The 27,006-nt window shown below is 48.1% G+C and overlaps 1 protein-coding gene across 5 annotated transcripts in view; it reads left to right on the top strand.

Moving 5' to 3' along the window:
- Window positions 1–1,300: 1,300 nt before the first annotated feature.
- LOC123030121 (ATP-binding cassette sub-family D member 1-like) overlaps window positions 1,301–27,006 on the top strand; it is a 107,193-nt gene continuing 81,487 nt past the window's right edge. For 4 of the 5 annotated variants that reach the window (XR_006416045.1, XM_044443751.1, XM_044443750.1 and 1 more), the window contains exons 1-9: window positions 1,301–2,361; window positions 7,365–7,545; window positions 10,388–10,530; window positions 12,446–12,614; window positions 19,424–19,518; window positions 20,564–20,709; window positions 21,385–21,530; window positions 21,759–21,843; window positions 22,253–22,378. Coding sequence is in view for 4 of the 5 variants with exons in the window: in XM_044443751.1 (XP_044299686.1) it covers window positions 1,423–2,361; window positions 7,365–7,545; window positions 10,388–10,530; window positions 12,446–12,614; window positions 19,424–19,518; window positions 20,564–20,709; window positions 21,385–21,530; window positions 21,759–21,843; window positions 22,253–22,378 (2,030 nt within the window). In the remaining variant the exon portion in view is untranslated. Of the gene's footprint in view, window positions 2,362–7,364; window positions 7,546–10,387; window positions 10,531–12,445; window positions 12,615–19,423; window positions 19,519–20,563; window positions 20,710–21,384; window positions 21,531–21,758; window positions 21,844–22,252; window positions 22,379–27,006 lie in introns of those variants that run through there. The other variant, XM_044443753.1, reaches the window with a different exon arrangement.

Genomic DNA, 27,006 nt, shown 5'->3' with positions numbered 1-27,006 from the left:
AAGTTGAAACATCTGGGATTGCTTAGCTTAGAATAAAGGCAAAGAAAGACATAGTGGTGTGCAGAATTATGCATGGCTTGAGGAAGCAGATAAGGAAGCATTTTTCTTTCTTGCTTTTATTAGAACCTGGGGTCATCCTGTGTAGCTGCTTGGTGGAAGAATAAGGACAAACGGGACACGCTTCTTTACAAGCGGCTCACTTTAAACTATGGAATTCACTTCCATGAGATGTAATGATGTGTACTAGTTTGAATGGCCTTAAAGGGGGATTGGACAAATTCATGGAGGAAAAGGCCATCAGTGGCTAGTCTGATAGGCTTCCTCCAGTGTCAGAGGCAGTATGCCTGTGTACAAGAGTTGCTGGGGAACATGAGTGGCACTCCTGCCCTACTTCAGATTCGCTATGGGCAGCTGGCTGGCCATAGTGTGAAGAGAACACCAGATGAGTTGGCCCTTGTCCTGATTCGGCACAGCTGCTCTTATGTTCTTAAGACATGTATACTAAACACCCAAGAGGGAGAGAGATCAACAAAGCTGCCTGTATTTTTAGACTCTCCTTGAGCACATGCCCATGTGGACTGTCGCGATGAGCAACTGTGCTACAGTATTTACCACTTTAGCACTAATGAAGGCTACTAGCATTAAAAATATAAGAGTCCTTGTCGGACCTTGAACTCATACAACTTTACCTATGGTCCAGCAACACCCCACAACAGGGCACCTTTCATCCCCCAAATGGCTTTCTAGACCCGATGACTTCAGTTAGGAGTTGTTGCCAAACCTTTTCAAGGCACAGTCATCGGGTTGCACGTGGTTCTTCTCTTCGGTGCTTTGTTATTAAAACATTAAGCATCCGATTGTTTCTTAGACGCCTCAGCTCCAGCACTTGTAATGATGGATGCGTCAGATCAATTAAACGCACACGCACACGCCGGAACAGATAGTGGTTTTCCAAAGCGATTTCGCTCCCAACTTTCAGCCGACAAGTTTCTCAGCGCATTTACTAGCTGGAAGTACAGCCCATTTTCGGACCTCCACTTCCGAATAAACTTGAGCTGGCTGGCCCGGGAGCGTCTCAGATCGGGAGGCGGCGAACCGGCGGCAAAGCCCGAGCCCCGTTCTCCCCAGGAACCTCTTCCGCGCGCCCTCCAGTGGCCGCTTCGAGGAGTGCCCCGCTCTCCTCTGTACTTCCTCTCTATGGTGCCCTGAGGCTCTCTCTATGGTCTGAGGGATGGCCATTCTTCAGTCTCCTCCCCGCTTGTCAGTGCGAGGGCTGGGCATTGTGGGATGAGAGCGGACACTGGCTGACAAGTAAGCACTGCCACTGCTGGGCAGCGAGCACTGCACTCGAGCTGGAGGAGGAAGAGGAGGAGGAAGAGGGAAGCTACCACCAAGGGGCAGTGCCCCCATCCTGGGGGCATCATGCCACTCTCCACAGCCAAAGTGGCAACTCGGCTGGCTCAAGGAGTCACAGCCAAAAGAGCAGCAGTGGCACTGTTGGTGGCTCTGTACGGTGCCAAGAAGTTGTACCCGATCCTGCGACGGCAGTGGGCAACCTCTGTCCTCCGGGTGAACTCCAACCTAACGGCAAACTCCAATTCTGCTGAGGCACCAGCCAGCTGTGGGTTCCCAGATGAGGTGACAGCATCCCCACCTGGCGTGAACAGGGTGTTCTTTCTCCGCCTCTTACGCCTTCTGCGCTTGCTGTTCCCTGGGCTACTCTGCCGGGAAACAGGGCTTTTGGCCTTGCACTCGGCTGCCCTAGCCAGCCGCACTTTCCTCTCAGTGTACGTGGCCCACCTAGATGGACGCTTGGCCCGCTGCATCGTCCGCAAGAATCCACGTGACTTTACGTGGCAGCTTTTCCAGTGGCTCCTCATTGCCCTCCCAGCCACCTTCGTCAACAGTGCCATTCGGTACCTGGAGGGGCAACTGGCTCTGGCCTTTCGTGGCCGCTTAGTGGAACATGCCTACCAGCTCTACTTTGAGGGCCAGACCTACTACCGGGTCAGCAACATGGATGGACGCCTGCGCAACCCAGACCAGTCTCTCACAGAAGACCTGGTGGCCTTCGCCAACTCTGTGGCCCACCTCTACTCAAACGTGACCAAGCCGGTGCTTGATCTCATTGTGACCTCGTATACGCTGCTCAGTTCGGCCAGATCCAAGGGGGCCGGCACAGCGTGGCCCTCGCTTATTGCTGGACTGGTGGCTGGCCTCACTGCCAAGGTGCTGCGCTCCTGTTCGCCAAAGTTTGGCCAGTTGGTAGCTGAGGAGGCACGACGGAAGGGGGAGCTCCGTTATATGCATTCCAGAATGGTGGCCAACTCTGAAGAGATTGCCTTCTATGGGGGGCACAAGGTAAAATGCCTGGGCAGGGTGCTAGAGTTCTCTGAGAGAAAAAGAGGGGTGAGTTGGTACGAGGAGGGTTATCAGGTGTCAGGATTCCTGAGTTTCTCAGCTAAGAATTGCAGTGAAGTAGAATTCGGGAAAGCAAGAAGGGTGGTTGAACATTTATATTTTATTTCTGCTGTGGATCCTGGTACTTTCCCCTCTTGTGGATCTGAGCGGTGAAATGGAGGCAAACAACAATACTGAGCCCTCCCCAGGTGGAAGGGAAGCTAAAGCAAGAGACATGCTGGAAGCGCTGAGGCTAAAACCAGTCACCCTTGTTTACTTCCCTTTTCTTTGTCATTCTTCTTCCTTGAATTCCTCCAGGGCAAGGCTGGGGCCCTGACCTTAATTTATCAACTTTGGGAATTTGTTCCTGTTCATTAGTTACTTCCAGAATTCCTTTTGTTGCTACTGCCTGACTTCTGCTTGAACCTTCAAAATATCCCCGGGGCCTTTCAAGTTTGCCTCTGCTGCACCACTTCAGGGTGGTTCTGGCAACAGATGCCAACTGGGAATCTTGATGACTGAATCTTTCTGTCCCTGATTCTGAGGGATAGGGACAGAGGGATGTCACTGAGGGATAGGGTGCGTGAAGTTAACAGTCATTTCAGTCACACTGCAGTCCCTCTCCCTCTGTTTCAATTCATCTGTGCAGAACACATTTCAAGGACATAAACTCTCCCACCCTGGCATCCTGCCTCAGTTATGGGTAACTTTAGGTCACCCATATGTGCTAGCTCACTTGCTCTCACTCTCTTTAACAAATGGGGCCTGCCTTTGTCCTTAGCCTCTTCCTAGAATCAACGCACGCAGATACAAATAGGCAGGCAAATACACAGACCAGACACTTCAAACAAAAAGCAACAGTTGCTCTCCTAAGCAGGGGCTAGACAATATCCCGTGACCGGATTTAGTCACCACAACGTTTCTTATAGAGCAGCAGGCTGAATTGTGTCACCCATTCTGCTGTTTAGAAAGGGTTCAGAGGAGGGCAACAAAGATGATCCAGGGTCTGGAAACTAAGCCCTGCAATGAGAGGCTGAAAATGCTGGGCATGTTTAGCTTTTAGAAGAGAAGGCTACAAGGGAGTATGATAGCCTTTGAGGTATTTGTAGAGTGTTGTCACAAAGAGGAAGGAAAAGACCTTACTAATTGCTGAGTGTTGGACATGTAATGGCAAACTTAAACTACAGCACACCAGATTCAGGCTAGACACCAGGAAACTGGTGTTACTGTTAGGGAAATATGGCAGTGGTACCAGTTATCAAGAGAGGCCGTGGGCTCTCCCACACTAGAGATGTCCAAGGCAAAATTGGACAATCACCTGAGTGGGATGGTGTGACCTGGCATCCTGCACCAACAGGGGTTGGACGCAAAGGCCTTCTTGGCCCATTCCAGTTCTACTATTCTGTGAATCTATGATGGGATTCCTCAGGGCAGCCTTCTCCAATGTGGTGCCTTCCAGATGTTTTAGACTACAATTCCCAGAATTCCTGGCCCCATGGTGACTGAGGCTAATGCAAATTAAACTGCAAAGCATCAAGAGGGCACCAAGCTGAAGAAGGCTGATTTAGGATTATTGAAAATATTTGGGCCAGTGTCTCCAATTCCCCTGCTCACAGTATTTATTTATTATATATTTTATTTATTATATCTATATTCCACTATTTTTCCTTCCAAGGAACTCAAGGTAGCTTACACTATTTCCCCCCTCCTCTCTATCATATCCTCACATCAACAACCCTGTGAGGTAGGTTGGGTTGAGAGGCTATGACTTGCCCAAGTCAAACAGTTAGGTGCAAGACTGAGTGGGGACTAGAACCTGAATTGCCTGAGTCCCAGTCCCACACTTTTAACCTCTACACTACACAGGCTCTCAGAGTGACTAGTTTACTCAGTGGCAGATCTTTAACCTAGGATGGTCCCCACCACCACCCCCAGCCTTGAACAGCAGACAGAAAGGGAAAGGGAACACACAAGAAAGAAACAAAGATAAAATGCTTTGTAGGTTGCACTCTTGCCATAGGAAAGCTACCAAGAGGAGGAGCTGTCTCGGAGCACCTCCTCCTTCCATATGTTCTTCCATGGGGCACATCCTATTGATTGCAGCACCAAAGACAGGAAATAAGATCAGATGACACTGGGATCCATTGGCCTGGCCCTCCCAATCCAAGGTGTAATGTTGGCACAGGGTTTTTTTTTTCATAGGGCTTCCTTCCTGAGGGAGCGCATTTCCCAAAGTTTTCATGCAGTACAACTAAGGGTCCCAGTCCAAAGGCAGCCTAATGGACACTTTTGTTTTCAGATGTGTTGCAGTTACCAGACCAAATGGCTAAAGCGAGGCTAAGAGGACTAGTATCACAGAGATGTGGGGACAGAACAAATGCAGAGGCAAAAAAATTCTAGGGAGAGTGACAATCACAGCCAGAACTTCTGGTATTAAATTGAAAGCTACCTTTGGCTATGGATTGCTATTGTTGTTTGTGCCTTTTTGTCCCCAGCTTATGGCAACCCTATGACAGAATGCCCTCCAGAATGTCCGGTCCTAGACAGCCCTGTTTAGCTCTTGTAAACTCAAGGCTACAGCTTCCTTTAGGGAAGCAAACCATCTATTTGATCTTCTGCCTTCAACTTTCCCTAGCATGATTGCTTTCTCCAGTAAGACTTACCTTCTCATGATGTTCCCAAAGTACAACAGCCTCAGTTTCATCATTTTTGCTTTCAAGGAAGTCTACCTTGACTTGATCCACTTGTTAGTCTTTTTGTCAGTCCAGGGTATTTGCAAAGCTCTCCTCCAGTACCATGTTTTAAACACATCAATTTTCTTCCTGTCAGCTTTCTTCACTGTTCATCATTCACATGTGGCCATAATGATGGAGAATACCGTATTATGAATGGTCTTGGCCTTGGTCTTTCATGAAACTTCTTTACACTTGATCATTTTGCTAGTTCTTCATTGCTGCACTTTCAAGTCTTCTAATTTCTTGGCTGCAAACTCCATTTACTTTTGCAAACTTCAAAATGATAATTGAGCCAAGGTATGCAAAAACTTTCACAATTTCATTTTTTTCATTGTTGACATTAAAGTTGTATAATTCTTCTGTAGTTTTTTTAACTTAATGTTCAGTTGCAGTCATACTTTGGCACTTACTTCTTTTCACTTTCATCAGGAGTAGTTTCAATTCATTGCCACCCTCCTCTGAGCCTTTTCCAGTCTGTCTGCATTGTTCTTAAACTGTGGTGCCAAAATGGAACAGAGTACACAAATTGAGGCCTAATCAGTGCTGAGTAGAGAGAATTAGTATTTTGTGGATTTGGAAGTGATATTTTTGTTAATGCAGCCCAAAAGCATTTGCCTTTTTTGCAGCCATATCACATTGTTGACTCATATTCAGCTTATGATCAACAACAATTCTAAGATCCTTCTTTCATGTACTATTGTTGAGTCAGGTATCCCCCAACTTGCAACTATGCATTTAGCTTCTTCTTAGGTGCAAATTTGGCATTTGTTTCTATTGAATTTTGTTTCTGTCTTTTGTTCTGTCTGTAAGGATATAACTGCCCCACCCAATTTTGTATCATGTGCAGATACATATAAGCATACCCTGCATTTCCTCCAAATCATTAATAAAAATGTTGACAAACATTGGACTCAGAACTGAACCTTGTAGTAACCTACTTGTTAGCTCCGTCCCCAGTTTGAGAAGGTGCCACTTATAAGCACTGTTAAAGTACAATCCTGTAGCCAACTGTAGATTCACTTGACAGTTGCTACATCTTGCCCACTTTTAGCTAGTTTGCTAACTAGGGTACTGTGAGGCACTTTGTCAGAAGCTTTGCTAAAGTCAAGATAGATTATGTCCACACCATTGCAATCCCAACTGCTTAACCTTCTTACTGGGAGTAAGCTCCGTTTAACTCATTTTCAAGTAGCATGCATAAGATTGGGCTGTTACCCTTTAACTGGCCTGTTAGCCGCTCTCTCTCCTTAATTTCCTTCTGGTTATTTTGTTTCTTACATCCTAATTTCACCATGATTATTTTTTCCCAGTGGGAGGCTTAGCCTTAGTCCACTTTGCAGATTCAGCTACATCATGTGATTACTTATTACAAGATGGCCAGAGGCAGTTCTGCAATTTTCCTTCTGGATTCTGCTGTTGTTCCTTTAAGAGCAGCTGAACTGGCCAAAATCAGCAGGTGAAAGTTTTCTGGGTATGGAGATCCCTTTCCCACCTCTGAATGTCTGCGGAAAAGGTTGCTGGAAGAAACATTGACAGCCCCACTCAGTTGTGATTGAGATCATGTGAGAATGCTGTTTCTGTTGCTGGTGAATGGCAACTGTTCAGTCACCTATGCTAGCCAGCAGTCAATATTGTAGTCTCCAAATCTTTCATGTGTGAACCAGCTCAGGGGTGGGACGTCTGTTGCCTTTCTGGGGTCAGTCCCAGCCAGCAGTCAGAGATGATGAGAGTTGGGTTAGCACAGGGCCAGCAGACCACCACCCTGTAGTGCTTCCTGTAGCAGCAAAACTTTTCTTGGCATGGAGATCAGTGAGGAGTGGAGAAAACTGGTTTCTCTGTAAGTGTCAGACTGCTGGACCCATCAAGGGGTATGGGTGGAGATGGGTCTTAGAATGACCGAACCTTCTCTTCGCTTGCACACAGATGATGACTTGCCAGGTTCTCTGCTGGGGGTGATATGTGGGTTCCAGGCCTCTCTTCCCTATCCGTCAGGGACCTCAAGTACCTCCACCACCAGAACCTTCGGGTGCTGCTCTGTGTGGTTCCTTTCTGGGCTGCCCATGCATTGATAGGACCACATGCAATTGATCTGCTGCACACTGAAGCTCTGGGGACTGCAAATGGATGAGCAGGGCTAATGCTCCGAAATCAGAGCCACATGATCCGGTCTTTGCCCCAGCAGCTGCAAACCTTGCCCCCTAATGCTCCATTCTGCTGCTCCCTCTCCAGGTGGAGCTGTCCCTTCTGTGGCAGTGCTACCGCAACCTCGCCTCCCAGATCAACGTGCTGCTCTTAGAACGGCTCTGGTACGTCATGCTGGAGCAGTTCCTCATGAAGTACGTGTGGAGCGCTGCCGGGCTGGTCATGGTGGCCGTGCCGATCATCACTGCCACCGGTTACTCTGAGACAGGTGAGTACAGGCAGTGTTGTAATGGGAACTGAGCAACAGTGGGACCTCTTCTTGGTACAACCCAGACAGAAAAACAGACACACACATTTAAATAGCGTGTGTTTGTGTGTGTGATAGGGAGGGAGGGAGAATGGAATAATTAAGAATGACGTTCAAAGCAGTGGATGGACAGCTTGGTGCCAGCTGGCTCAGAGGCTTAATTCAGGGCACCAGGCCGGGGCAGGCTGGCATTCTTGCAGGATCTATTGATCCTGTGCCTCTAACACAGTAAAACATATTCAGTGCATCCAGGCACGGAGAAAACTGGAAGGAAGTGATGTACAGCAGCAATTAGTGAGTTCATTCCTCAGCACCTCTGAGCAGGAGCACTCAGTCTCACTGAGCAGTGATGACCTGGGATGGCCCAGGCCGTTCAAGGTCAAATGAAACATTTGGCAAACCCTCACTGTGAAGCAGCAGGCGGAGGACCCAGTTAGGGAACTCTGTTCCCTGTCCTGCTACTTTTCTCTTGCAACTTTGTTGCTGCCACAGTAAGTTCACCCACTCCTGCTGCCCAACTACTTGTCCAAAGAGCACTACAAACCCAGTCAGGTGAGGGAAAAGGGATTGCAGGTAGGGGAAGGGTTAAACACACGCTCTATTGTCATTGCTTCCCACTTCACATTGCACAGAGGAGACTCATGTTCCCAAAGGAAGCTCTTGGCCAAATGTTTAAATTTTTAAAGGACCACGACTGTTCTTAATCATACTAGAAGCCTGTTGTGAGCATGGAAATGGCTAGCTGCATCCCTGAGTTCAGGAACTGATTTTGGAAAGAGGTTGGAGATGAGGAGAGGTGAAGAAGAGAGACAGTTTTGTCCCCCTAGTTGAGTTTGCAAGCAGCCCTTGTTTTGTTTTGGCTTTGCCAAGTTCCCTTTGGTGCCATTACAAAGGATGAGGGTGGGACAAACCTCAGCAGAATGTGCCATAGGGTATATGTTGGGTTTCCCCAGTGCAGTGTCCTCCACATATTTTGGACTTTTAGCTTCCATTAGCCCCAGAGCCAATGGGCAGGAATGCTGAGAGTTGTAGTCTGGAATGTCTAGAGGACAACATGTTGGAGAAGGCTGGAGTATGTCAGAAACTTTATGATATATAAATGTAACTCTGGTTTACAATATACAACAGCCCAAAGTGGCATAATAACCTTGAAACAACCCATGGGTTATTTGAGGGTTGTCTAACCTTGAAAAAACCCCTGTCACTGAGGTTCACATGCCACGGCAAGCCACAGCGGGCCAGGCATCCACAGTGGACTGTCATATTGTACAAGCCATGTCATTGTGTACAGTCATGACATTTAAACATCACTAACAGGCTGGATGGCCAGTCAGCTCACCTCTTTCATGTATGCTTCATGGCTATTGCATTAGTAATAAGTAGAAAAACAGAAAGAAGGTCAACATACGAATAATCTCAATAATGCCAATTAAGGCTGGCTCCCTAATAATAGTACCTGGGTTACAGCCCTGGTTTCCGGTGTGTGTGCATATGTATGTGCACTGAAGATTTCCTCTTCCTGTGGCCCAGAATCCGGTTGAAATCCTTTAGGAACAGAACTAGTTTATCAGCAGATTCCCCTTTGCCCATTTAAATTTAATCACACGGATCTTAATGAAAGGCAGGGTAGAACCCTCAGTGCTGGTTTCCTCCACTACCCTGGAAGTTTTAGTGCAACCTTTCCCATCCTGGGTTTCTACAGTTGAGGTGTTTTGGACAACCACTCCCATCTGCCACAGCAACAAGACCAGTGGGTGGAGTTGGTGGGAGTTTGAAATGTCTGAAGGGATCTGGGTTGGTGAACGCAGCTTCAAGGCTTTCTTTGCATTGTGGGTTTCTGAGCTCTTTCTAGCCCTTGTCCCTTTTTCACAAAGCTCTGATGAAGGGGCCTGGGTTAATTTTGCCCCTGCAACATGCCATGCTAAGGTAGGAAGAGGTAACTGAAAGACCCAGGGGCACAATATGGTGCACAGGGATTTCCCAACTGCCCCAGCCATGGCCCCTGATACCAAGGGACCCTTCCCTGTGTCTCTCAGCTGCTTTTTCCCCTGTGATCAAGGCAAAGGGCTGTTCAGACAAGGCTTTCTGCCCCCTCCACCACCGCAGTGTAAACACTAGAGAGGCTTTGCCACTTACAAGCCAGGACAGAGTAAGTGGTATATATGAGGGGAAGAGCTCTGAGCAAGCTTCTGTTGCACACAAGAAGGGCACAAGAAGGAGCTGGAGCTGAGGCATGACAAGCACGTCTGGGAGGGGCTCTGCCAGTACCTGTATTGCCAGAAATGCTGGGAGGAGTGGAATTGTAGGCCTGTGGCCGGGCGTTTAATGCATGCAGGGTCAACATTGCGGGCTCTCTGCCCCTTCCTCAGTTTGAATTTGGGGCCCTGTCAAAGACTGATTGCTGACCAGGGAGAAGCAGGTTTCAAGGGAAAGGCTGGGCTTTATCTCATTAGTCCTTGGATTGCAGTGTTTCTCAGCTGTTCTAGCCCCATTCAGAACCATTCTCATGCTGGTGTTTTAAACTGCCACTAACCACTACAGCTGGTTTCTCTGACTTAGATGCCCTCCAAATGTTGTGGAGTTGTGATTCAGCACATCTGGAGGGTACCAGGTCAAGAAAGGCTGGTCTCTAGGCTAGGGAGCTACTACTGAGCAGGCAAAGGGGAGATTCCCAATAAGTTATGGATTTCCAGGCAGATTCATGTCCCTAATTCAGAGGTGGAGCAAGGGAATTGGCTGTAGAGGTACTGTTCCTGAAATTTCCATTAATCTTAGCCTGTCTGCACAATGTTTTGCCCACTAGACTCAGAAGCTGTGAAACAAGCTGCCCTGGAAATGGAGGAGAAAGAGCTGGTGAGCTTGAGAACTGAAGCCTTCACCACAGCCCGGAACCTGCTGACTGCAGCAGCCGATGCCACAGAGAGGGTCATCTCTTCGTACAAAGAGGTGTGGATGCCACTTGGCACTTGGCTGAGCTTGGGAGGGACTGGGGCAGTCTGATTCTCAAGAGAAGGAAGGACCTAAACCGTTCCATCTCATTCTTCCCCCGACACACCATTCTCAATGGCACATTTGTGCATGTATTGCCTAGGCTCCAAAGGGACAGGGTTTCAGCCTCAGGAGATTTGGGAGCAATACCCTGACTTCACAACACCCTAGAGTCTGCCTTCTTATGTAATTGTATTTTCCAGTGCGCACATGTAAGATCTTGGATCTACAGTGCTCCCTATTAATTTACGAGGCTTGTCTGATCTGTGCCTGCTGAAACAATCTGAAGATAACACACCCAGTTCTGCTGCCATTTACATTCTTTCACTCTGGAAGGAGGTCCCATTGAACTTGTTGGGACTGGCTTTGGGGTAAAACATGCATAACATCCAACTAGAAGAAACCATCTTGCCTGCCTTCCTTCCTACATTGCTGATCTCAACCCTGGTTCAACTGCTTTATTGTTGTTTTCTCAGTGATTTGAAACTCAGTTACATGTATTTAGAAATGGGCTGACTGATAGCACCCTCCTAACAAGGACATCCAAGTGCCATGTGCAGAGCGATTATCAGCAGCTGCCCACAGGAATTCTCTAGGCTAAGGAACTCTGCCTTAGGAAACCTGCTTGTCTTGGAAACTTGCTGAAGTTGCATCCTTGGGGAAAGGTATCTCAGCCATAGAGCAAATGTTTTGCATGTGGAAGGTCCCAGGGACAATCCAGGTAAACAGATCTGGCAATGGGAAAGATGACTATTTGGCAAAACTTCTCCTACTCAGAATTGTCAGCCCTTGGATAGCTAGACTGTAGGGTCAGACACTCATCTTCGGACTGCAGTTCTATGTACACTTAGGAGTATGACATTGAACTCAGAGGAACATACTTCCAGATAATCACAGAAAATGTTCTCACTGTAGATTTCAAGAGCCTGCAGTCAAGCCAGTAAGTTTCTATTTGTGGGGTTCAGGGAGTCTTTTTTAGCAATTCAGAACTTTGGCTGAATTGAATGAGGTGCTTAATTTTAACAAATTGAAATTCTGCCCTCTAGAAAGTCACATCTGTGGCTCATGAAGATTACACAGAATAATAGTGCTGTTGCTAGCCATTGCACAGGGCAAGTTGCTACAGAGCATATAAGAAGTTCCATTAGCAGAAGTCTTCAAATACTCTCCACCTTGTATCTGAGTTTTCAAAGGCAAAGCCTAGCCTTTTAAAAGTCTGTCACTGAAAACATGACTAGAAACTTAAGTTTAAATCAAGAAAATAAGGAATACTAAAGTTCTCAGAACATTGGTTATATTCAGGCTTTATTCCTTCTGGTTGGAGGTTAGCTGAAAATTCTTAAATACAGGAAAGGTGCAATCTTACGTGCATTTGTGCACACACACAGAGAGAGAGAGAGAGAGAGAGAGAGAGAGAGAGAGAGAGAGAGAGAGAACTACAACTTCCAGCATGCCTCAGCTAGCATGCTGGGACTTGTGGGACTTCTTTTGTCTCAACATGCATAGGATTGCTTCCATTCAGGGTGATATCCTATAGGTATCACCACTAGTCCAGACTCGACCAGGACCAGATATCCTCTAGTCCTGATTGTAAATTTATGTATCCCAATGAGCATCTTTTGCATCTTTTGCAATTACCTTTCAGCTGTGTGTTTCCAGTAGCACAAGGACTTAAAAAGATAATTGTACTGTGCTGTCTCTAGAATCTGCACAAGGTGTCAGATTCTGGGTAAATATCAGCTCTCATGTGAAGTTACATGTCTCTAAAAATGATGGTGAGACTCCACCTGCCCCCATTCTAGGGAAAAAGACCAGATGGGAGGATTTGGGGGTTTTCCTTCCAAAGTAATCTGTTTGCATCTCTCTCCTTTAGCTGACTGAGCTGGCAGGGTACACTGCTCGTGTGTATGAGATGTTCCAAGTATTTACGGATGTGAAAGACTGTAACTTCCGGCGTCCTGGGGAACTCGAGGAGAGGCAGGCTCGTGCTGGAACAGTGATGAGGCATGGGACACGTGTAGAGGGACCTCTCCGGATACAAGGTAGGGCACGCCAGCTGCTGGAGCAGGTATAGCTGTTGACACACACCTTCCCTCCAGCTGCTGGCCTTGTAACTGCTAGATGTGACCTGCTACAGAAAGAGGCCATGTTGTACATGGTGACATCTGGTACCAGGCACTCTCAAACTAAGGCTGCAATCAGATGAAGGCTTACTCAAGAGAATTAAACTCAGTGGGGTTTTCTCTTGAAAAACATGAATAGTTTTGGGCTATAAACAGGGGAGGCTGCTGATCCCTGTATGTCAGTGGAGCTCCCATGCAGCTTTTATTCTGAGTATTATGGGAGCTATCCATGGTGGTGAAGCTATCTGGGGGATGGAGCAGCAAGAATAGCTCCAACACAACTCAGAATAAAAGCTGCAATGGATAACGAGCCCCATTGACATAGAATTCCCAGCCCCGCTAACAAAAACTAGAGGTACCGGTCTAGCCTGCGTATGGGAACCTGTAAAACAGCAGTACAGCCAAATCTTCCCAGCATTCCTCATTTTTCTAGCCTTTGATTCATGCCTGGCCCAGGTCCCTGGTCGTTCAGCCCCCAGTCCTTGATTTTTGCTTGGTGACGGACCAGCTTCTGGGTTGCTCAGCCTGTGCCTGGGCTGTGCCACTTCAAACTGCAGCTGGGAGAACTCCGTGATGTGACACAATTCAAAACAATTCCCTGCAGATCAAAATCTGCTGTGTATTGAGCTGCTCTCCTCCTTTTCTTTGTGAGGGAGTTTCTTTCCAAGGATTTATTTTGCTTACTTTTTGGTATTGTTTTCTGGTATCCACAACTTTCAGTAAAATGATGTGGTTAGCACATATAAAAGCAGCATGTCTGTATGAAGACTAGCTTGAATGTTTTCTCCCCTGACATCTAGTTTTCTATGCAGTGGACATTTGGTTTTGAATTATTTTTTGTACAGAGGAGTAATCAGTTATGTGAGCAGCTGTAGTCTGAAGTGACCCAGCTCAGGTTGGCTGCCTTTGTCTGAACTTGTCCTTACTGCCAACAAGCAGGAACTGCCTCCTGCCTCTCCATCGAGGTCTGCTTGACCTTTCCTCTTTTTCTTTCCCTCTGTCCCTGTGCAATGCACAATTACAAATGAAGAGAGGAAATTGTCAAAGAAGCCATAATAAAGCCTAATGGATGTTTGCACAGCACTTTGTTATTATGATGGATTAAAACAATTGGCATGACTGATTACCCACTATAAACCAGGGGCAAACAGAAATGCAAAAGGAACCCCAAACCACTGTTTGATATGACTTGATATTAGGCTTGGGAAAGGAAGTCCCTTTTTGTTTTTGCTGCTCCAGCTCTGCTTTTATTCTTCTTTCTGATGTCTTGTGCTCTCCTTCTTCTTTTCCTGGCCTCTCTTCAGCTTCTTCTGCAAAGGTTCCCCAAACAACTTTTCTTCCTCTTGTCTTTTGTGTGCATTCAGCATCCCTCCCTTTACCCCTTAAACCTGCAATCAATGATGTTGCGGGAGTCCATTTTATAACTGCTTCTTGCTCTCCATCAACAGTTGTTTCCCCTGCCAAACATTTGTCTGAAATTCAGTCTCCCTGCATGTCTGCATGTGTGTGGTATATTAGATTTATATCTGATCTTTCCAGGCCTGCCAAAAAATGAATTGTGGTAGCTAATAAACCTAAAAACATAGGAAGACTGTACAAGGTTCAGCAGGGCTAGGGGCATTAAAAGTAAATAAATTCTGTTCTTTGCCCCTGAAGATATGATGCAAATGTAGGATATATGTTGCATAATCTGCTCAGTAGGGTTTGTAAATTATACAAATCTATGGTGCAACCACACTTAGAAATCTATTTACAGTTCTGGTCACTACACCTAAAAGCGGACACTGTACAGTTGGAAAAAGTGCAGAAAAAGGCAAGTAAAATGAGGTATAGGACTGGAAAGAAAGGTTACAACAGGTGAGATTGTTTAGCTTAGGGAAAAGGGTAAGGAAAGAGAGGCATGAATCAGGTTTGTAAACTTATGCATGGCAGGGAGGAAGTGGACAAACAAAAGTCTTTTCTTCTCCTCTACAACACTAGAACTCAGGACCATCCGATGAAATTTGGTGGGAGACTCGAGAGAGACAAAGCAAACTACTGCTTCATGCAGGGCATAGCTAAACAATGGAGTTCACCCCCTTAAACCATGGCTCCTCAAACTACGGCCCGTGCACTGGATCCGGCCCAACATGCCCATTTATCTGGCCTGCCATAGCTTGCTGCATGCGTGCGGACGTAGCGAGGTGCCAGCTTGCTCGCAAGGAGATCATTTTGGACTCGCTCGGAGAAAAGGATCTCCTTGCGAGCAAGCTGGTGCTCTGTGCATGCATGTCCCTGCCTTGCTGTGCACGTGCCATATGCGCACAGCCCCCCCCCCCCGGCCTGCACCCCCCCGCCCACACCGCCTTGGCAGCCCACACCCATCGCTGGCACCTTTCAACTGGCCCCCTATTCAAAAAGTTTGAGGACCCCTGCCTTAAACCCACAACTCTGATGGGTTTAAAAGGGGATTAGGCAAATGGGGCAGATCAGGCTATCAGTGATGGTTACCTGTGACCTTCAGTGGCAGAGTAAATTTGACCTGAAGTCCCACCTTCTGAGGAACTTTAGCAGGAGGATATGTGAGCTGCCCAGACCTCTGGCTGGCTCTTGTGGGAAACAGGAAAGTGGATTCCTGGGCCAGTTGCCTGGTCTAGCCAGACTCTTCAGTCACACAATCTGGGGTTGCAGGGAGAGTCTCGAGGTCTGGCTCTTGCAGTCCTTCTGGCTAATGTCTGCAGCTTACATTGTTAGGGCTGAATCATTCCAGAAAAGTGATATCAGCTGAAACCCCACGGAGCTGGCCCCAAACCCCCTGCCCTGCTGTAATGCTAAAATGATTAAAGAATCATGTATAACAAGAGTGGGGAACCGCAGGTTCAGGATCCTTATCTGGCACTCCCCAGATGGCCATGCCCCCTTTACCTCAGCCTTACTGTTTCGTGGCATCCCACCCCTTGCACAGCTTTACCTCCGTTCCGAGCAGTCAAAAGGCCTGTCCTGAGGTTTCATTATGGCAGAAAGAGCTTTAAGCCACAATCTGCTTATAGCTTTTTGTATTTGAGCCCATTTGCCATAAGCCCCTCCCTGTTTTGCCTTCAACTTTAATCAGCACTGGAATGCACCCCCCCCCCCCCCACAAAAAAAAAAAACTAGTTTGAAATTCAGGAGTCTTCTCCAGCACCACAATTCAAAGGCCTCAATTCTTTGGCGCTCAGCCTTCCTTATGGTCCAGCTTTCACAGCCATACATTGCAACTGGGAAAACCATAGCCTTGACTATACGCACTTTTGTTGGCTGGGTGATTTCTCTGCTTTTTAGTATGTTGTCTAGATTTGCCATAACTTTCCTCCCCAGGAGCAAGCATCTTTTAATTTCTTGGCTGCAGTCCCCATCTGCGGTGATCTTGGAGCCCAGGAAAATAAAATCTGTCACTGCCTCCATTTCTTCCCTTCTATTTGCCAGGAAGCGAGAGGACCGGGTGCCATGATCTTAGTTTTCTTAATGTTGAGTTTCAAGCCAACTTTTGCGCTCTCCTCCTTCACCCGCATCAAGAGGCTCTTTAGTTCCTCTTCACTTTCTGCCATGAGAGTGGTATCATCTGCATATCTGAAGTTGTTGATATTTCTCCCAGCAATCTTAATTCCAACTGGTGATTCCTCTAGCCCCACCTTTCTCATGATGTGCTCTGCATAGAAGTTAAATAGGCAGGGCGACAGTATACAACCTTGCCGAACTCCTTTCTCACTTTTGAACCAATCAGTGGTTCCATATCCAGTTCTCACTGTTGCTTCTTGACCTGCATAATAGGTTTCTCAGGAGACAAATAAGATGGTCTGGTACTCCCATCTCTTTAAGAACTTGCCACAATTTGTTGTGATCCACACAATCAAAGGCTTTAGCATAGTCAGTGAAGCAGAAGTAGATGTTGTTGTTGTTTTTTGGAACTCCCTAGCTTTCTCCATGATCCAGCATATGTTGGCAATTTGATCTCTAGTTCCTCTGCCTCTTCGAAATCCTGCCTGTACTTCTGGTAGTTCTCGGTCCACATACTGCTGGAGCTTGTAGGATTTTGAGCATAACTTTGCTAGCATGTGAAATGAGTGCAATGGTGCAGTAGTTTGAACATTCTTTGGCATTGCCCTTCTTTGGGATCGGAATGTAAACTGACCTTTTCCAATCCTGTGGCCACTGTTGAGTTTTCCAAATTTCCAAATTTGCTGGCATATTGAGTGTAGCACTTTTACTACATCGTCTTTTAAAATTTTGAATAGCTCAGCTGGAATACAGTCACCTCCACTAGCTTTGTTGTTGCTCAGACTTCCTAAGGCCAATTTGACTTCACATTCCAGGATGTCTGACTCGAGGTCAGTGACCACCCCATCGTGGTTGTCAGGACGTTCAGCTCTTTCTTGTAGAGTTCTTCTGTGTAATCTTGCCACCTCTTCTTAATCTCTTCTGCTTCTGTTAGGTCCCTGCCATTTTGTCCTTTATCATGCCCATCTTTGCATTCCCTTCAATTTTCTTGAAGAGATCTCTGGTCCTCCCCATTCTATTGTTTTCTTCTATTTCTTTGCACTGTTCATTTAAGAAGGCATTCTTATCTCTTCTAGCTATTCTCTGGAATTCTGCATTCAATTGGGTGTATCTTTCTCTTTCTCCCTTGCCTTTCACTTCCCTTCTTTCCTCAGCTATTTGTAAAGCTTCCTCAGACAGCCATTTGCTTTCTTGCATTTCTTTTTCTTTGGGATGGTTTTTGTTGCTACCTCTTGTTAGTACAATGTTGTGAATCTCTGTCCATAGTTCTTCAGGCACTCTGTCTATCAGATCTAATTCCTTAAATCTATTTGTAACCTCTACTGTATATTCATCAGGTCATACCTGAGTGGCCTAGTGCTTTTCCCTACTTTCTTCAATTTAAGCCTAAATTTTGCCACAAGAAGCTTATGATCTGAGCCACAGTCAGCTCCTGGTGTTGTTTTTAACTGTATAGAACATAGGTCCTCAAACTGTGGTCCGAGGGCCAGAACCAGCCTGCCATGCCCACCACCAGCACCACCTTTCCAGCCCGTGCCCAGCACCAGCACCTTTCAACTGGCCCCCCGGTGAAAAAGTTTGAGGACCCCTGGTATAGTGCTTCTCCATCTTTGGCTGCAGAGCACATAGTCAATCTGATTTCTGTGTTGACCATATGGTGATGTCCATGTGTAGAATCGTCTCTTGGGTTGTTGGAAAAGATTGTTTGCTATGACCACTGTATTCTCTTGACAATATTTGTCCTGCTTCATTTTGTACTCCAAGGCCAAACTTGCCTGTTATTCCAGTTATCTTTTGGCTTCCTACTTTAGCATTCCAATCCCCCTTGATGATAAGGACATCATTTTTTGGTGTTAATTCTAGAAGGTGTTGTAGGCCTTCATAGAACTGGTCAGCTTCAGCCTCTTCTGCATCAGTGGTTGGGGCATCAGTGGACTTGGACTATTGTGATGTTGAATGGTTTGCCTTGGATTCAAACTGAGGTCATTCTGTCATTTTGGAGATTGTATCCCAGTACTGCTTTTCAGCAGATCTTTTTAGATCTTTATAGCATTGAACTCTCCTTTCACCACCAGATACATCCGCAACTGAGTGTCCTTTCGGCTTTGACCCAGTCGCTTCATTCTTTCTGGTGCTACTAGTACTAGCCCTCTGCTCTTCCTCAGTAGCATATTGGACACCTTCCGACCTGAGGGGCTTACCTTCCAGCGTCATATCTTTTTGCCTTTTGGTACAGTCCATGGGGTTTTCATGGCAGGGATACTGGAGTGGGTTGCCATTTCCTTCTCCATATTCTGGGCAACACTCATTATGTCTTGTGTTAGATCTGGGTAGCTGTGTGTTCAGGTCAAATGCTGGAGGCCAGACTTCATTCCACCCCCTCTTCTCCTTCCAAGCAGATCAAAACAAGAAGCTTTTAACTTCAATCTTTAACATGAGACGAGCTTGACTTCTTGATACAAAAGGAATATTGCAGAGGTCAGTGACAAAAACAGTAATGAAGTCAGTAAGCCAGCTAATTAGGAAAATACCACTGAAAAGGGAGGAGGGGAATTTAGTTGGGAATTAGCTGATTCCCAACTAAATTCCCCTCCTCACTTTTCCACTAAATGGTATTGGCTCCACCCTCAGGGAAGTTCCTGCTGCTTACGGGTCAGACCGATAGATTCTATTCAGTTCGTCTGCTCATTTAATCTGACACCAGACTCTGGAACTGATCAAGTTAGATCCACCCATCTGGCTTTGACTGTTCAATCCTGTTTTCTTCAGAATCGGTCACAGTCCAATTCTCACCTGCCCTTTGACTTATCTCAGGCATGCTGGCCTTGGTCTTAAAGCTAAGAAGTCACTCCCATCTCCTTTTCCAGTTTAGATTCAGACTTCAAGGTTAACTACCTTGGAATGCTCTACTTTGAGAGAAGTGAGCCCGTTCCTTAAGTAAATGTGTATGGGATTGCACTCAAAGGAAGGAAACACAATTCCTTTTAGCTGCAAGCATTAGGAACTGAAAGCACCTGGAACTGAGGCTGTTTGAGACAGAGGACGGGAGAACTTGAAGTGGAAGTGCTCCCCCTTTCTAGCTGAGTGTGTGTGTGTGTGTGTGCATGTGTGCATGTGCTCCTTTGCAAGGATTCAGGCACCATCTTTCACTACAGATTTGATACCCAGCCTTTTCTTCCCTATTCACCCACCCCACCCCTTCCTGCTTACAGGACGTGTGGTTGATGTTGATAATGGAATTATCTGCGAAAACATACCCATCATCACTCCCACTGGAGATGTGGTGGTCACCAGTCTCAACATCCGAGTGAGTAGCCCAGCTGCCAGTAGATGGGACCAGTGGGCATCAGGGGGACCTCATATGGGGTCTCTGTGTATAAGCACTGCTGAAAATCAGGTGGGAAGGAGCTCATGGAGCCTGGACATGAGGTCACCTGGAAAATGTAGCCTATCTGTAGCTGGAGAAATGTTAGGGTTCCTCACTGAGTTGGGCTACCAGTTTTTAAACTGTCTTTATCTATCTATCTATCTAAAATGTTTGTACCCCATCCCATACATATAAGTCTCAGGATGGTCCAGCAACAAAGGCACAGCATATGTTATAGATATGCCATTAACAGGGTCTTGATAGTCAGGAATTAACAAGAAATAATGCCTATCTCCATAGCGGGGGGGAAACCCTGCCCTGAGATTTCTGCTGATCAAGTTGTAGTTAAAGGCACAGAAGCAAGCTGGGCCCTCTTTTCTTTAATCACTGGACAATCATGTTGGCACAGCAAATGTACTCTGCATGTGCTGCTTTTATTCTTCATTCTTTTTTCATCTCTCATTCATGGGCAGGGTGTTGATGCTGAAAACCACTGCTGGGGCTGAGCTCCCAAAGGCTCTTTTTCAGATTCATGGGGAGGCAGAAAAGAGGAGGGCAAGTGTTGTGTCCGGGCAGCAAGCATTTTCTAGGTTGGTATTCAGAAGGCTGGACATCTAGAGTAGCGCAGCGGGTGGTGAGAATTGCTGCCTGCCTGTTACAAGGTCAGGTAGGAGGGATGGGGGTGGCTATCTGATCTTTACCTTTTTGCAAGAACATGCAAAAAGCTGGAAGTACAGCAAGAGTACAGGATCAGATGGGGAGGGGGAAGAGAGAGATTGCCTATGCGGTTCCAAGGTTGAGTCATTTGGCAGGTTGCCTGAATGGTCTTGCAAGCCATGGATACAGTCTCCCATGCAACATATCTGGGCGGGGGCGGTGGTAGAGGAAGAGGGAAAAGGGGAGGAAATTGGAGCTGTGAGTGAAACTGAAGAGGGGTAGGGAAGACCAGTCCTTCATCGTCGCGTTCTCTGCTGCCCCCTTGCAGGTAGACGACGGCATGCACCTGCTGATCACAGGCCCCAATGGCTGTGGGAAGAGCTCACTGTTCCGTATCCTGGGCGGGCTCTGGCCGACGTATGGAGGCACGCTCTACAAACCACCTCCCCATCGTATGTTCTACATTCCACAGAGGTACAGTGGCCTGGCATTCAGGCATCTGCAGGGAAGGAAAGTGGCACAGCGGAACAAAGAGAGCGCTTTGGTGTCTCTGTCCCCTCAATCCGGATTCCCAGCACTGTGTGAAGTTAGAATCAGGAAGGTTGTGGGTGTCTCATTGTCTGTATTCTAGCAGCCATTCGGGGTCTACTATTTTCTACAGCTTGGAGAACTGGCCCAGGAAAGAACTGATATAACATGCTGATGGAAAGGCCATCAGAGCCATGAACCAGTCTCTGCCATCTACTTATTTATTATTGCATTTATATCCCACCTGTTTTTGTTTTGCAAGGAACCAAAAGCAGCTTGCATAATCCTCCTCCCTCTCCTCTCCATTTTATCCTCACAACAACAATCCTGTGAGGTGGGTTAGGCTGAGAGTCAGTGACTGGCCTAAAATCCCCCAGCAAATTGCTCTACTGAATAGGGGCCAGAACCCAGATCTCCCAAGTCCCAGTCTAGCCCTCTGACCAGTTTGGCAGACTGGCCATGGACAAGCCACAGATCTCTTGGCCTCTGTACACAGAAACAGCTTGTCTGATTTAAAGGGCAATTTTGAAAGCATTACTGAGAAGTGCTTTGGGTCCTCTCAGGCTGACTCTGTAAATGCCCAGAAGTGCTGTGATTTGTCCACTTGATGTCCCACCGTAGGCCATACATGTCTGTGGGGACCCTGCGGGACCAGGTGATCTACCCAGACACAGCTGAGGACATGGCGCAGAAAGGACGGTCAGACGCAGACCTGGAGCGAATCCTGGGCATCGTCAACCTCACATATATCGTGCAGCGTGAGGGAGGTCAGTGCAGCTGGACCTGGGTGGGGCAAGTGGGGTGGGGGCAGGGAGAAGAGGGAAAACACGCTCCCTGCACGTGCTTCAGAACCTTTACTTCCTGTAGGAGAATTTGGGAGGCCACTGATCACGTTGCTGCCCTTATCCCTGGGTAAATAGCCAGGTGGGGCCCACGTGCCAGCCCAGCTGAGTGATCTGTGAACCCTCTTGTCTCTCTGTTTGTGGCTGGGCCAGGCTGGGAAGCTGTCAGCGACTGGAAGGATGTGCTGTCAGGTGGTGAGAAGCAGCGGATGGGGATGGCCCGGATGTTCTATCACAGGTGAGTGCCCGGAAAGGCAGTGGGGGGCACGATTGCCTTTCCATCTTCTTGTCTTGGACAAATCCTCCACTTCTTGCGAACTCAGCCACATGCTGCAGTGTGAGGAGGCAGGGCAGGGCCCTTCTTGGTTGACGGGTACGTTACGTCTGTTCTTTCCCAGGGCAAGGGCAGCAGAACCAAAGCCAGGCCTGGGGGAAAGTCAGAGAGTCACACTAGAGGCAATCAGAAAGAGTTTTGGGTAGGGAGAGGTTAGTCGGGATCACAGCAGAAAGGTGAACAAGCCACAGGGGTGGAGGAAAGGCAGGAAAGAGGTAGGGAAACAAAGCGTAGGGGTAGGATAAAGAGTGTCGTGGCCGCAGTGGACAGGCCTTTGGGAGTCTCTAATTCGAACCTTTCCTCACCTGCCCAGTCCAAAGTATGCTCTCCTGGACGAATGCACCAGCGCTGTCAGCATTGACGTAGAAGGCAAGATCTTCCAAGCAGCAAAGGATGCAGGGATAGCACTGCTCTCAATCACCCACCGACCTTCACTATGGTATGTCTCATGTTCTCCCCACCAATTTTGTTCCTCAGTGTGATGTTTCTTCAGCCCATCCTTTCCTTTCCATGGCCTTGCTCAAGGTTGACCTTTTTTAGTTAAATATATCTCCTCCTTACGTGGGGCTCCCAGTGGCGTAGTGGTGAATTTTGAAGTGCAGGTGCACATCATGGCAGCCCCCATAGCCTGGGCCCAGAGGAGGGTATAAAAACACAGGCAGCTGTGTTCAGACAGTTCTTTTCTCCACCCAGAGCAGGTCTTTCGTAAGGCTGCTGGGTCTTCATCACCCACTGAAGACCAGACCACCCCAGAAGAGTTTGCGTTACAGCAGGGACAGCTCACAAGTGTAGAGTGGTGGTGAGAAAGTTTATCTGTCCACCCCAATCTCACTGTGAGAAATTTGGGAAAGCCCAAAGGAAACAGGGAGGTCTGAGGAGCACAGCAGGTCGCATCTTCATCCTTGCTGCTTGGAATATCCTAGTGCTTTGACCTGGCAAGTGAGACCTGGCTGCATTGCAGCAGTATACAGGGTCTCCAATGGCCCCCCTGCCTCGCAGATCGTTTTCCCTGCTCACACTGCTCCCTGGGCCCAGTCAAGGACCTTCTTGCTGCAATGCCATGACCTTGAGAATCAGTGGGGTGCCACAGACAACGTCCTACTTCATATATTCTATTATATATCCTTTCCCCCAGTAACACTCACAGTTGTCCCAACTGCAGTAACATAGAAACAGAGCGAGTCAGAAGGGTTCTCCCGGGTCATCTAGTCTGACTTCCAGCACCAGCCAGCTCCACTCACAACATGCCCACCATGTGGATGTCCAGCCTATCCTTGAACACCCGCACCGATGGGGCCTCAGCGACCTCTCCTGGAAGCCCATTCCACACCCTCGGGGTCCTAACTGTCAGGAAGTGCATCCTGGCATCCAAATGGAACCTTGGCTCCCTGAGCTTTGCTCCATTGAAGCGCGTCCTGCCTTCCTCTGCAGGGGAGAACAGGTCTCTACCCATCTCTGTGTGACATCCCCTCACATACCTGTATGTCGCCAACATATCCCCTCTGAGTCTCCTCTTCTCCAGGCTGAAGAGACCCAGTTCCCTCAGTCTCGCCTCATACGGCATCCCCTGCAAACCGGCCACCAACCTTGTGGCCCTACGCTGCACTGACTCCAACCTGGCTATATCCTTTCTGTAATGAGGGGCCCAAAACTGAGCACAATACTCCAATTGCGGGCTCACCAGAGTCGTGTAGAGTGGTAGTAATACCTCTCTTGATCTAGAAGCCACACTTCTGGCTATGCAACCAAGGGTGGCGTTCGCCCTCTTGACCACCGCATCACACTGCTGACTCATGTTTAGCCTGCAGTCAACCAGTACCCCGAGGTCCCTTTCACAAGTGCTGCTCTCCAGTCACTTGTCACCTAACCTGTACTTATGACACCTATTCCTATGCCCCAAGTGCAAGACCTTGCACTTATCCACATTGAACAACATCCTGTTGTCTCCTGCCCACTTCCATAGTCTGTCCAGATCCTTTTGGATCTGGAGTACCTGCTCCTCAGTTGTGGCCACTGCTCCAGTTTTAGTGTTGTCTGCGAATTTGATCAGCAGACTGTTCACCCCTTCTTCCATGTCGTTAATGAAAAGATTAAACAGGATCGGCCCCAGGACAGAGCCTTGGGGGACCCTGCTTGTCACTGGCCGCCATCCCAATGATTCCCCGCTAATGGTTACCTTCTGCTTTCGGTCAGTCAACCATGTCCTAATCCACCGGACAGTGCTTTGGTGTATCCCAAAACTCCTCAGTTTCTCCACCAGGATATCGTGGGGCACTTTGTCAAAGGCCTTGCTGAAATCCAGGTATACCACATTCACTGAATCCCCTCCATCTAGCCATCTCAAAAACTTCTCATAGAATTCCACAAGGTTTGTCTGGCAGGACCTGTTTTTGCGGAAGCCGTGTTGTGTGGCTGCTAGCCTCCCTTCCCTATCTAGCATCACTAGATCTCTCTCTATTATGAGCCTTTCCATTGTTTTTCCTACAATGGACATAAGGCTAACAGGTCTGTAATTCCCCATGTCCCTTCTACTACCCTTTTTGAAAATTGGGACCACTGATGCCACCCTCCAGTCCTCTGGAACTTCACCCGTTCTCCACAAGGTCTCAAAAATGGAGGCCAGCGAGCATGAGTGAACCACTGCCAACTCTCTAAGTACTCTCGGGTGTAACCCGTCAGGGCCTGGCGCCTTTGCAATGTCCAATGCCCTGAGGAGCCCCTCGACTTCAAGGGGGGTGACTCTAATCTGTGCCCCTAAGTCCCCAGCATCATCTAATCTCCTATGCGGATATCCCCCGTCCTGCTTTGGGGAGAACACAGAGGCAAAATAGTCATTTAGCATCTGTGCCTGTTCCCTCATATCAGTCACTGGATCTCCTTCCTCCTTATTTAGTGGTCCCACCACTTGTCTCCCCTTCCTCTTCCTATTTACATGCTGAAAGAAGCCCTTTTTATTGCTCTTGATATTCTTGGCAAGTCTCAGCTTATAATCAGCCTTAGCTTTGCGAAGAATCCTCCTGCAACGGGCCTCCTCCTCCTGTTATACCCTTTTGTCTATTTCCCCCAGTACCCATTTCCTACGGAGGTTCCTCTTTCGTCTAATCCCTCTAACCACCTCCTTTTGCATCCATGGCGGCACTCTCCTTCGCCTCCCCACCTTACTGACTAGAGGTATCGTCAAGGCTTGTGCCTCCAAAACCTCCCTTTTGAGTACCATCCACCCCTCCTCAACTCGCTTACCTTCCAGTAACCTATCCCAGGAGACTTTCCCCAGTCTGGCCTTCAGTTGGCCAAAGTTGGCCCTCTTGAAGTCCCAGCTTCTAGTGCTCGACCTGCTGCCCGTCCACAGTCCCTTGATCTCAAAGCAAAGGATGGAGTGATCACTCGCATCCAGAGCTCCCCTAATCTGTACTTCATCTATCAGCTCCTCCGTATTGGTCAAGACCAAGTCAAGGATGTTTCCCCCCCTCGTCGCCTCTCGGACCCTCTGTGTGAAAAACGCTCCCTCATTAGCTTCTAGGAAGCGACGTGACCTGGCTGTCACCGCCGAGTGAGTCTCCCAAGTAATATCTGGGAGATTGAAATCTCCCATAATTACTGTGTCTCGCCCCCAAGATATCCTTAGAATCTGGCCTTTCAGGACATCATTCAGGGTCTCAAGTTGACCTGGAGGACGATAACATACCCCCACTGTCAGGTCTCTTTCCCTGTCAAAACCCCTAAGTTTCACCAAACTGCCTCTACTGAATCCCCATCTGTGCTGCATTCTATCTCACTGCATCCTATCCCTTCCCTGACATATGAAGCCACGCCCCCACCTCTCTTTCCCTTCCTGTCCTTTCTAAAAAGGTGATACCCTTCTATGTTCACATTCCAGACATGCCTTTCATCCCACCAAGTTTCTGTGATTCCCACCAGATCATACCCTCCTATTCCCAGGAGAGCTTCAAGCTCTTCCTGCTTATTACCCATGCTCCTAGCATTGGTGTACATGCACCTCAACTCCTTCCCACCGCTTCCTTCCCTTGGAGTTCCCAGCCTCCTCCTTCCTCCCATCCTCCCTAATACCTGGCCCCTCTCTGAAGGAGTCCTGTCAGTCCCTGCAGTACCTCTAAAAACCTGCTCCCAGAGCCCTGATCCTCCCCCCACACTTGTCCAATGCAGACACGTTACTGGGGGACCTGAACACCCCCCCCCCACTCAGTTTAAAGTCTTCCGGACGAAGTTCGCTAGAGCATCTCCAAAGGACCTGTTCCCCTTCCTCGTGAGGTGTAACCCGTCCCTTGCCAGAAGTCCATTGGCAAGAAAACGAGTGCCGTGGTCGAGGAACCTGAAGCGTTCCTTCTGGCACCACACCCTAAGCCAGTCGTTCACCTCAGAGGCCCTCCTGTCCCTTCCTGGTCCAAATCCCCAGACAGGTAAGATTGACGAGAAGGCCACTTGGGCCTTTAGCTCTCTGAGTTTCTTCCCCAGGGCCTCAAAGTCCTTGGTGATCCCAGCCACACCCTGCCTGGCCACGTCGTTTGCGCCCACATGGATCACCAGGAGCGACTGGTGACCCCCGGAGTGAACAAGATGCTCCACTCTGTCCATCACATGCCGGATGTGTGCGCCCGGCAGGCAGAAAACCTCCCTTGGCCTCTCCCTCAACGCTCTGTCCAGAGGGGGGCTACTCCGGGAGGGCCTGGAGAGCTCTCTCGGCCCTCAGGCACCTCACCTCCTCCTCTAGCAGGGTCACCATCTTGCACCAAGGGCAAGTGTATCCCTGCCTCTCCTGGGGGAGAAGGGCGAACATGTCGCTGCTGTCGCAGCGGACAGCAACACCCGTGACTCCCACCAAGGCCATCTCCTGGTCTGCCATTGGGATCCCTTCCGAGCCCCTACCTTGGTCCCCTGCCTTGTCTGTCCTGCAGTTCCTCTCACTCGCCCAGTTCTCCCAGACGAAAACCCACTCGCACACACACACAAGGATAAAATAAACTTAAATTGGAAGAAAAACAAAGCACAGCACAGCACAGCACAAACAAAAACAAACAAACAATCAAACCTCTGTGTCTCAGGGAAGGG

This window comes from Varanus komodoensis, unplaced genomic scaffold (assembly GCF_004798865.1).
Source record: "Varanus komodoensis strain SLA01 unplaced genomic scaffold, ASM479886v1 scaffold42, whole genome shotgun sequence".
In the NCBI taxonomy this organism is placed as follows: Eukaryota; Metazoa; Chordata; class Lepidosauria; order Squamata; family Varanidae; genus Varanus; species Varanus komodoensis.
The sequence above is the reverse complement of the archived record's forward strand: the minus strand, read 5'-3'. Positions and strand labels throughout refer to the sequence as shown.